At 52.4% G+C, this 11,080-nt stretch overlaps 1 protein-coding gene across 1 annotated transcript; it reads right to left on the bottom strand.

Annotated features, from left to right (window-relative positions):
• Window positions 1-5,228: 5,228 nt before the first annotated feature.
• SOX14 (SRY-box transcription factor 14) lies at window positions 5,229-7,306 on the bottom strand. The gene is made up of 2 exons (XM_061465372.1): window positions 6,828-7,306; window positions 5,229-6,674 (listed from the first exon to the last, which is right to left on the bottom strand). The coding sequence occupies exons 1-2, from the start codon at window positions 7,097-7,099 to the stop codon at window positions 6,377-6,379; spliced, it is 570 nt and encodes a 189-aa protein (XP_061321356.1). The 5' UTR covers window positions 7,100-7,306; the 3' UTR covers window positions 5,229-6,376.
• Window positions 7,307-11,080: the final 3,774 nt, after the last annotated feature.

Raw genomic sequence — 11,080 nt, 5'->3', positions numbered from 1 at the left:
TATACACAGACTTTTTTTTCCCCAAACTCAAACATTTTCTTTTCCACATTGCTGATTTACTCAAAGTCTGTAACATAAAACAGGGGCTGGGTGGGGAAAGAAGGGAAACTTCGCTTTAGCTACTTCAGCTGAATCTCATATTATTTTCTTTTTTTTTTTTTTCTTAAGGAAACTTCATTGTATATTCCAGAAAAGTATATTGGTGGGGTAGGTTTACCAGAGGCAGAGAGAATGTGCAGAGAGTGAGAAAGTGAATTGATGGATGGATGGTTAAATGAATATAAATGAACTGATACTTTTACAGGAAAATAACATTTCTTTTCTTTTTTTTTTTATTCTATAGATCAGTGGGTTTTGTATCTGTAATTCTTTCATATCAGCAAAGAGGAAATAAACTCCCATGTAAATCATTTTGCCCCCATCTGGAAGCATATTAAAAGCATGCCTTTTTTTTTTTTCTTTTAAGCAGAGCCCTTTTTTTCCCCTATTTGCTTATCGGTTCATCCACCATTACATTTTAAATGAAATTGCAAGACCCCCCTCTTCTCCCTTTCTCTCCTTCCCCCCCCCCCCCCCCCCCAAATTCCGGGCTGATGTCGGAAAGAGGGAATCAGACTCTCCCATGCTTTAGAATAACTGACCTAGATTCAATTACAGATAGACCCGGCAGACAGGACAGCACCTCGCTGCCTTCTCAGGGGTCTCTTAAAAAAAATAAATAAATAAAAAGGGCAAAATAATAATAATAGTAATAATAATACCCTCACACACACCCCGAAAAAGGCAAATAAAAGAGATAAAGGGGGGGAGGCAGATAAACAGGCGGCTCTCACCAACAGCACCTGAGCGCTGCAGGCGCCAGGACACCCCTCGCTGCGCTGCCCCGCACAGAGCACCGGCTTCGCTGCAGCGCCCTCCCCGACGGTGCGGCCGCTGTCCCGACAGCAGGGACGGGGCTGCTCAGCCACACACCCCCGGCTGTGGGTTCTTTGGGGGCCGCTTCGGAAAGCACGGCTTTTGGGAGGTGGGGGAGGGTCCCGTTTCGCAGCGCTGCTTCCCGGGCGGGAGCGGGGAGAAGCGGAGGGCTATCCCGGGAGGAGAGGGGATCATCGCTGCTCTCCCTCCCTCTCCACCGGACAGGGTAGATGTCGGGGGGTCCCATCCCCCCCCCCCCCCCGCCCCGGACCAAAGGAACTGAGGTGGCACGGGGAGGGAGGAGGGGGGGGAGGCTCAGGGCCCGCAAGACGTCTTGTTTCATCTCAAAGTGGGACCGGGTCCGCTCTAGGACGCGCCGTTGCAAATATAATCTTCATATTCAGTTCAATGGAGTCTCCTTATAATTTACAGCGAAGAGATAAGGCTGGAGGATGCAATGGAAAAGAAAAAAATCTGAAGTCATCCTCTCCCCCCCTGTACTGCGCTGCACCTTGGGCAGCGGAGCAGAATCCAGAATCTCAACTTCTCCCGACATATGTTTCCAGCAGATAAGTAAACAATCTGGACGTGAAATGAAAATTTTAATTAATGCAGTAATGCTATTACACCTCAAGTGTGCAAATCCCATTGCCTTGCACTGTGACAATGGGTGGGAAGGAGGAAAGAAAGCAGACAGACAACAAACCACAAGCAAATTCTAATCTGGGTTTTGCTTTTCACTCGGCTCCAATTGTTTTCATAGTTTGTTTCCTTTGAATTAATCTCATCCTTATATTTCAATAATTACCAGCTACTCATCTCTTTCCCTCTTTCTCTCACGCACTCAAAGAGCCGGCTCCCTCTCCCTCGCTCTCCTTTTTAAATTGGATCAACCTGTATTTAATTTCTAGGCTTTTAGGCATACACATGTTGGCTCGTTGCAGTGTGGACATGCACCGACCCTGCACGTTACTTCTTGTTTAGCTTTCCAAATGCGGCGCATTCAGTAATAACGAAGTATTTTGCCCTAATAAAAAGGGAAGGAAAGGGGGGGGGGAGATAATAAAGGCTGGGTTGTCCCTTTGATGTTGGTATAAAACACCCCAACTAGAACAGAGGCGTGTGAAGGAAGAAGAGACACGGAAGCAAAATTAAGGACGGAAAGAGAAAGAAAGGCGGGGGGGAAACGTAAATTACAGACACATCAAAAGCAGTGGCAGAGGCTGCCTCACTCCGCAGCGAGGAGCAGCGCGGAAAATGCAGCCCGCTCTTCCCCCGCGGCCCGAGGGGGGAGAGGTAGCAGCAGCGGGCTGGGCTATAGTTAGCTCAGTAGTAATTTTATCGTGTTTTAAAGCATTTTCTGTGTTTTGATTTGTTTTCTAAGGGAGGCGGTGAGCACCCTCCGGGTGGGGGGACCCTCCTGCTTGCTCTCCTCCAGGGCCGAGTTCTCTGCCCTCGGAAGTCGGAGCAGCAGCGAAGCACAGAGCCGGCGCTGCCGGAGCCCCACGTGTGGGTCCCCGGCCCGGTGCGGTGCTGCCGGCCGGGGCTGCTGGGAGCGGAAGAGGAGGAGGATGTGTTTCTGATCACCGCTTACTTTTAAACACTACAATCAACGGATGTAGCCAGGAGGTCGGGCCTGGAATAAAACCGTAAAATCAGAATTGCAATCTTTTTGATGTTTCAAAGTCTCTTTGAATGCCTTTGATACACTCAATAGCAAATTTACCGGGCTATTATCACTAATAAGCAGAAATAAGTAGGATCTCTCAGAGACGTCTAGGGGCTTAATGTATCCTTTAAAATAAAGTTTTTTAACATCATATAATTCCTTTTCTGCCTTTGTCTCTCCTGCGAGCAGAGCTCCCTGGCGATCGCGTGGCAGCACCTGGGCACCAGCTAGGGCTCTCCCGGTTCCTTCTGCCTCCCAACTTCTTTCCTCTTTCTATTTGTTGTTTTGCTTAAAGGAAGGCCAGGATGGATGCCTTTAAGTGTCTAGGTGGTCCTGCAGGCAGCGCTGAGCCAAAACAGAACCATTTTCCGGGGAGAGAGGAGACGAGAGGCTAAAGGAAAAGAAAAGAGAAAAAAGAAAAAGAAAAAAAAGAAAAGAAGAAAAAGAGAAAAGGAAGGAAAGGAAAGAGGGCAGAGGGGAGCTGCGGGGGGTGAGAGGGCCCGGTGGTGGGGAACGGCTCGGGACCGGGGCAGCTGTTCGCCGGTCCTCTCCCGGAGAGTGGCTCCGCTCGGCTGCGCTCAGCTCCGCGAGGCTGCGCGGGTGCGGGAGAGGCTCCGCGGGACAGCCCGGCCCAGGACAGCGCCCGGCCGCGCACCCAAGGCGTGGTGCGCATAACCCCGCGGCCTTTGTTTAATGATTTTATTGAAAGAAGGAGACAGTTGTGGGGAAACAGGTTTGACAAGGAGCTGCATTTTCCCCTCGAGGGAATAGCTTTTTTCCTCCCTCTCTCTCTCCCCCTTTCTTTCTGTTTTTAGTTTCCCTTTGACATCAAAGTCAGTAATCGGTTCATTGCAGTGTCAAGATCATTATTTAATTTATTTATCTCCACGAGTTAAATAGCTACACACCTGCAGACAGGCGAGAAAGTTGGAGGAATAATACGGCGGAGTAAATGGAAACGGAACACACGGCGAGCAGGGGCTGTGGAGGGGAGGTATGGCAGGGCGAGAGGGCCAGGAGGGGGTAGACAAGAGAGAAAGGGAAAGGGAACGAGGAGCAGGAATATAGAAGCAAGCAAATAGAGTAAAAAAGGGGAAAAAGATAAAGAAAGGAAGAGAAAGAAAGAACGGAAGGAAAGAAAGAGAAAAGGAGAAAATGAGGGAGGAAGACAGATGGAGAGAATAAAGGGAGAGAAAAACAAATACACGAAGACAAGAAAGAGAGAAAGAAGAAAATGAAAGAAGGAAAAAAGGGAAAGAAAGGAGGAAAGAAAGAAAGAAGGGAAGAAGCAAAGAAAGGGAGGAAATAAGCAAAAAAGGAAGGAGGAAAGAAAGAGCAAAGAAGCAAAAAAAAAAGAAAAGAAAGGCGGAAAGAATCAAGAAGAAAAGGAAGTAGGAAGATCCCCGCTAAAGTTTCCATCCCAGTCTCTTCGCACTCGCCCACCTCGCCCCGATTTTGCCCCGAGCACCCTGGTCCCCACCGAGCCTGCTCCTCTCCGCAGCCGCCGGGGCCGCCCCCGGGAGCAGCGCCCGGACGTGCGCCTTGGCCCGGCCCGGCTGGCTCAGGAGTACGGAGGCTCCCACCAAAGCTCTGTTGCGGTGGGGACCAGGGGGCGGACACAGTGCTCCCCTCTGGCTGCTCTGCCCCCTTCTCCTGCGGAGCCCGGCGGGCCGCGGGCAGGCTCTTTCCCCGCCTCACTCTCGCTCCGACCATTGTCAGCCTAATCTGGGTGGATGTTAAAGGACACTGAGCTATCGGTGTTATCACCCAGAATGACAGCAACTGTCAGCTGGGGTTAAATCAGCACTTGGCGCTCCCGGCTCCGCGCCGCGCCTCCCTGCCCCACGCCGGGCGCATTCAGCCCCGCGCGTCCCAGCGGATCGCCCCGCTGCTCCCAGGCCCTCCCGAAGCCAGCTCCTTTAATTGTCCTCATTTGTAAGAGCCGTTTTGTCATGCTAAACAAGGCTGGAGCAGCCATTCTAACCTCTCCTTTCAGCCCTTTTCTCCTCTCCCCTTTTGTTTACCTTAGCCTGATCTCTCATTTATTTATCTATCTATTCTTCCTCTGCTTACCCTCCCATTCAAGCCCCATGTATGTTAATTGTGTTATGCCGTTTAATTCTAACATCGGTCTCCAAAGAGCACTTAATGAGCAAAGCACATCCAAACACGCATCGCTCCGGCTATTCAGCTCATCCAGACGGACCTCTTACTCCTTCTCCCCATTCTGCAGCGAGACTCCCTCCCTTCACAAAGGGGCGCCGAAGAATAGTCCTCTCCTCTTCCCCCCCGCCCCCCCCCCCCCAAATCACTAATTGATCCGGACAAGATGCTAATTTCAACCCACTCCCTTCATCACCAACAACACCTCCCCCACCTCCTCCCCCCCGTCCACCTTCCACATCTCTCCTCGCACCGGTAAAACTTCAACGCCCCAAAGACAACTTGGGGAAGGCTGGTTCCCCGACGGGACGGGGTCCAGAGCTGAAGGAAGCAGCCCCCCGCAGATACTCGGGTTTGTCGCAGCTCCATCCTCGCTTTTCAGAAGTTTTCCTACTCCACAGCCGCGTTTTCCCCGACGGGCTCCAAACAGAGCCCTGCCCGGCCATTTCGGCTCCAAACCGGCCCCGACCCGGTGAGATCGGCTACCGGAGGGTCGGGACGGGGAGAGTGGCAGCGAGCGGCGGCGCTGCGGGAGGAGCTCGGCCCTGCCACGGGGAGCATCGCCCGCAGCTCCCGGCGCTCGCCGGTGCGGGACGCAGGGCTGGGAGCCGAGGCACCGCATTTACACCACGCAGTTGCCTCGTTCGATGACAGATTGTCTTTATTCAAAACGTCTTTTGTTCAACAAATGAAAAGGTTTAACGAGGTAAAATCCTGCCGGATACATATTTCCCCCCCCCCCCCCCTTTTTCTTCTTCTTCCCCAAGACATTGTGAAAACATGTTGAAATTACCCTCGGTCTTTACTCGTTTTTTTCGTTATTATTATTATTATTAGTAGTAGTAAGTTTTTACAATTCTACTGCCTGACTTCATACCTGACGCTCTGTCTAAAGTAAACTTAGATCTAGTCTCACTGGATCACACAAAATTAAGGACTATTTGTTTTAAATTAAGCAAACACTATCATATGCTTTAAATATAAATGTTTCTCCCTTTCTCTCCCTCTCTCTTTTTAAACTTTGAAGAGCTTTTTTCTGACGTGAAAAGCAATTTTACCTAGTAGTGCGTGGTGACAAAATATATATATATTTATATATATAACACAGCTGATCTCGTCTTTTAATGTGCAAAAGGGAAAAAATAATAAAAGAAATAATCAGAGTAAGATCAGGACATCCCAAAGTCAAGTCCAAGTGACATGAGACCCTGGAGAACTCATAGACATTAAGAGAATAAATAAAAATCGAAACCGCCTCTCTCTTTTTTTTTTCCTCCTTTTTCTCCCCCGTTTAGTCCCGAAAGGGCAGTTCAAGGTTCGCTTTTTTCTTGCTTTTTTCCTTTTTTAACACATTTACAACTCTTACAAGTGTCGGGCTCCTATCTGACCCCGCCATTGCAGATCCCCCCCCGAGCCTGGGGCCAGCTCTCAGGGCGAGGTTTATAGGCGAGAGCATCTCCAAGTCCCCGAGGCAGTGTCCGCGTCTGTCCCGGCCCGGTGACGGGCAGCAGAGTCCTGTTTCAGGGTGGCCTTTTGCTTCTGCAGGTTTTATGTACATGCACACGAAGGAATCCCAGTTCCGGCTGCCACCCGGGGACACACACACGCCTGTGGGGGTGTGGGTGGGTGTTACATGGCAGTCGCATGTGCTGAAGAATAGGGGTCTATCCCAGTCTTGGTCATGCCTGGGAATAATATGTAGGCAACTGGAGGTTGCAAACTGGAAGCAGACCAAGCGGTACAGTTACATGGCACGACATAGCCCGGGTTAGTTGGCGAGGGGTGAGTGTGGGTGTGTTGGCTGGGGCAGCTCAAGCTGCCGAACGCCCCGTTCTGGTATCCCAAGGTGGAGGCGTAGGGCAGGGTGCTGGTGGCTAAGGTGTGAGGAACCTCAGTCATCTTCTGAATGGCGCTGGAGCTGAACTGGCTGGGGTCAAGTAAGGAGTAAGGTGCTGAGGTGGGAGGCAGGAAAGCCCTGGCCTTCTCCGGGGAGCTCAGCAGAGAGTCAGTGGCCCCCACGGGAAGCCCGGCGGCCTTTAAGGGATCGGTTTCCCCGAGGTAAGGCAAAGGGAAGACATACCTGTCCTTTTTGAGCAGGTTCTTGGGTTTGCGCCGGGGTCTGTACTTGTAATCGGGATGCTCCTTCATGTGCTGAGCCCGCAGCCGCTTGGCCTCGTCGATGTAGGGACGCTTCTCCGCCTCGGAAAGCAACTTCCACTCCGCGCCCAGCCGCTTGCTAATCTCCGAGTTGTGCATTTTTGGGTTCTCCTGGGCCATCTTGCGCCGCTGACCGCGGGACCACACCATGAAGGCGTTCATGGGGCGCTTGATGTGGTCGCTGGGCTTGGACATGCTTCGGGCGGGCGGGCGGGCGGGCGGGCGGCTCGGCGGGGCGCTGCGGCGTAGGGCGCGCTGGGGGCCCCGGACGTCGTCGAGAAGTGGAGGATGAAGAGGAGGAGGAGGCCGAGGGAGCCGGAGGAGCGGGAGGAGCGGGCTCAGCTGATCATCACAGGTCCTCCGCCAACGCCGTCCCCGGCGGGAGCCCTGCCGGGGCGGGGCGCTGAGCGGCAAGGAGCAGCGCGGAGGGGCGCGGAGCGGCGGCCCGCGGAGCCCGGCTGGCGGCTAGGCGGGCGGCGAGCCGCCGGGCGCTGCTGCGGGCCGGCGGTGGGGAAGCGGAGCAGCGCGGGGCAGTTCAAAGGCGAGGGGCTGCGGCGCGCAGGCTGACATAGCGGCAGGGCGTTCACAGCGCGGCCGGGCGCCCAATCAGCGCGGAGGGGGACCCGCTTAAAAAGAGAGGGAGAGAGGAAGAGGAGGGGAGGGGATAGGGGAGGGAGGAGGAAGAAGAAGAAGAAGAAGAAGAAAAAGAAAGGAGGACCCCCCCACCCCCCCTTCAAACGCGCAGATTAAAAGGAAGGCTTTTGTGAGTTGCTGTGCTAATAGCAGCTGCGGGGGAGGCGAGACAAGTGGGGGGGTCATCCCCATCCTTCCCACTTCCTTTCCCCATCCTACCGGTGTGCGGAGTGGGGCCGGTCCCGACGCCCTCCAGGCTCGCCGTCGGGGCTGCGCTCGCTGCTCTCCTCCGTGTGCCGGACCGCTCTCCCGCTTGCAACCCTCCCCCTACCCGCCTCCCCGCTCCGCAGCCCCGCTTAACCCCGGGAGCAGGCCCGCGTCCCTGCTTGCTTTGAATAATTGCCTGCCTCCCGCGAAACGCCCGTGGGGAAAATATTTATTAAATGGAAACAATTGTCCCGGCTCCCGAGGGGGACCGCGTTTGTTCCAGGCTTATTGGTTTTTAGCACCTGCTTTGGTTAACGAACCTGCTCCGAAAAGCCCCCGCCGGGCAGCCCGCTACTCCCCTCCCGCCCGTTTCAGAAAGCGACCGAAGAGAGAAACGAGAAGTCGGGCGGGCGGCGCGGAGGGGGAAGGCTCCCCAGGCCAAATGGGGGGGCAGCGGCCCCGGCCCCTCCGGGCCCCCCGTACCCCTCGCCGGGGCACGCCTGTAGCTCAACCTGTAACTTCGTCTCCCTCCCGGCCGGGAGCCGGCGTCGCTGTCCTTTTAGTGCAGGGATGCCGCTATTGGTGGGTGTCCCCTCGTCCAAATAATAACAATAATAACAGTGTAAACCACCCTCAACCTTATTTTCTGCTTTCTTTTCCTCTTGCAATAAATGACTTTCATTTCCCGGCAGAGCCGTGTGAGTGCGGGGCCGGGGTCGAGAAGAAGGAGGAAGAGAAGGAGGAAGAAGAGGGGGGGCATATGGTCCGCTCACCTGGATGGAGCCGACAGCGCCGGAGGCTTTGACTGATGCCGCCAGGCCATCCCAGCGGCTTTTTTCGTTGCCCCCAGAAATGAGCCGCGAATTTCTCCACGCTCGTCGGGACCCGCGTTCAAAGCGGGAACTGTGGATCTTCCCGGGGGGAGCGGATCTTCCTCGGGAGGAAACTTCCCCTTCCGAAGGTGGGCTCCTTGAGCCTCCCCATTCTCCCAGCAGCCGCTGCCGTGCATACGGGACAAGCAACCAAAACAAGGAGGGTAGAGGATGCCCCTGCCCCCACCTCCCCCGTGGGCGCCTGCTACGTTACCCCCCCCTCTGGAACCTCCGTGCCACGCGTGGTCCCGGTAGTCCTGTCGGGACGCTCACCGCTGGCCGGGGAGGGGAGGTCCGAGCGCTGCCCCGGCCCCGGCGGGCACCTGCGGGCTCGGACGCGGCACTGGAAGGGTGACACGCATGGAAAGTTATTTTTCACTCCCCTTCTCCCGTGGGAACAGCTATACCAGCGGCCCCGGCTGCTGCCTCTGTGTCCCGCGGAATGGCCACGGCTGGGCGTGCGCGGCCGCGCTTTAACATCCGCGGTTAAACCCGCGCTGGCGCCTCTTCCCCCGACCCCCTCTCCTCAATATATTTTGTTTTCCCTTCCGCCGTTTAAACTACAAAACTCCCTTTGTTTTCATTGTTTATTCTCAGATTCTTCGGGGGGGGGAGGGGGGAGGAGAAGGGAAGGGGGAATTATATCATTCGTCATCCCTCGCGAAGATTAAACGAAGGAAACCTGGCGTCGTTCTCAAAAAATCCGGGTAGCAAGATAAACCGTTCGGAAGGGAGGGATGGCTCGTAGGCTCTGCCTGCTCCCTAAAAGTCTTTCCAATCAGTTAAATGTTACACCGCAATATTAATGATAAAAAATCGGCAGCCTGGCTTTCATTGGCTGCTGCCTTTGCCTTCATGCATCATCCCACACTCTCCGATCAGCTCGGGGCATTTCGGGCTCTGTTTTGTTCATCTACATCCCGTGTATGCCCCCATTTAAAATAAAAGGCAGAGAGGAAAAGAAAGATTTCCTTCGAGATGCCAACGACTGAACTTTTAAATACTTCAATTTTTACCCTAAATCATCTGTCTTGGAAGGGCATCTGTTGGAGTTGTACAACCCCCGAGGACGGGTTTTATAAACTTCGCATCTTTGGTTTTTTTTACTTTGAGACAGAAGCGATTTCCAAGGCGGTGACTGAAATCCTTTTCTCCTCGCCAGCTTGTTTAGACACCAAAACTAATAGTGCGATTATTATTCCTGAATGATATCATGGTAATGCAGAAAGATAAGAACGACCTGATATGGAAACATTAAAATTATATTCTTGGAGGTAGTTCATTTGGAGTAACTTGAAATTAGATGACATCATGTAGCCTGAGATCTAATATCAGCATTAATAGAGCTGTATTTCTGCCTTCATCTTCCTCCTCCTCCTCCTCGCAGGAATCACGGTCAGGCTTGCAGTGTTGCAATTGCCAAAAGTGGGAGGCGAAGAGCTGCAATTTGAAAATACACCCGATCCAAACTTTTACTTGCTGGAAAATAATGGATATTTTAAAGAACAGGGTTTTTTTTTTTTATATGCTTCAGGTGCTAAGAAAGGGAGTGGATTTGAATTTATTTTGAATTGAAGGGAGCACGTTTTGGAAAGACCTTCAGGTTTCTGGTGCTTTTCACAGGCACTGAAGACACCAGTCCTCCTTGCTGTTCTGAGTGACCTGGTGAGATGAGATTCCCACCGTGCTTTTTACAAATACATAGAACTAGCTCAGTGCACAAGTTGATACTTTCCTTTCATATTTGGTTATTTTACACAAAGGTGCATGCATATATTTGTTTATGCATGTGCCACGTATTTTAAAAACACCCATTTAATTGCATGCCATCATATAATATTTTCTGATATATATATGTAAAATGGATGCATACAGCTCACACAAGCACACAGCACTCACAGTATTCACAGATACTCTGTGGAACAGAATACATACTTATGGATCCCTCCTTGTACATATTTGCAGTATTTCTTGCTTGGTCCCCCTCCAACCCTGAGAAAAGCATTTGTGAAGCTACAGCTAGAAGCAGTGACACTGTTTCAGACTTCTGTATGGAGTCTAAAATCCCTGCATGGAGAGATTTAATGGAGCAGGTCACTGCCCTGTACATACATGACAGAAGAGGGTAACAGTGATGGATGTGGCAGACTGGATCATCCCACAATCTGGTGTGCCCAGTGACTGCTTTCTCACACTGGCCAACAAGAAATGCTTCCTGGGAAGGCACTATGCTCTGTGGGAGACAGTCACAGAATAATGTGCTAGAAAAATAAAGATTTGCCTCATCCCCCATTACTTAGGACCTGGCTTATGCCCTGAGCCTGAAGTTTACAGCCCTTTCAAAACTTCATTTTTGTTCTGCTCATTTTATCTAGCCGTGGCACTACATGATCTGCTATGAACACCTTATCCTTTAACAGAGTGCTATGTGCATTTACAACACTCATTTCTCACAGGTGATCTG

Source organism: Pezoporus flaviventris, unplaced genomic scaffold (assembly GCF_033815535.1).
Source record: "Pezoporus flaviventris isolate CSIRO_AGI_PZ_B2104156 unplaced genomic scaffold, CSIRO_AGI_Pfla_v1 ptg000040l, whole genome shotgun sequence".
Lineage (NCBI taxonomy): Eukaryota > Metazoa > Chordata > Aves > Psittaciformes > Psittacidae > Pezoporus > Pezoporus flaviventris.
The sequence above is the reverse complement of the archived record's forward strand: the minus strand, read 5'-3'. Positions and strand labels throughout refer to the sequence as shown.

What these genes read in the sequence shown, in the direction of transcription:
- SOX14 (XM_061465372.1), bottom strand. Translation starts at nt 7,099, where the DNA reads ATGTCCAAGCCCAGCGACCACATCAAGCGCCCCATGAACGCCTTCATG. An exon ending in AACCTGCTCAAAAAGGACAG is followed by an intron (nt 6,675 to 6,827) that starts GTATGTCTTCCC and finishes ACTTGACCCCAG; the next exon opens with CCAGTTCAGCTCCAGCGCCA.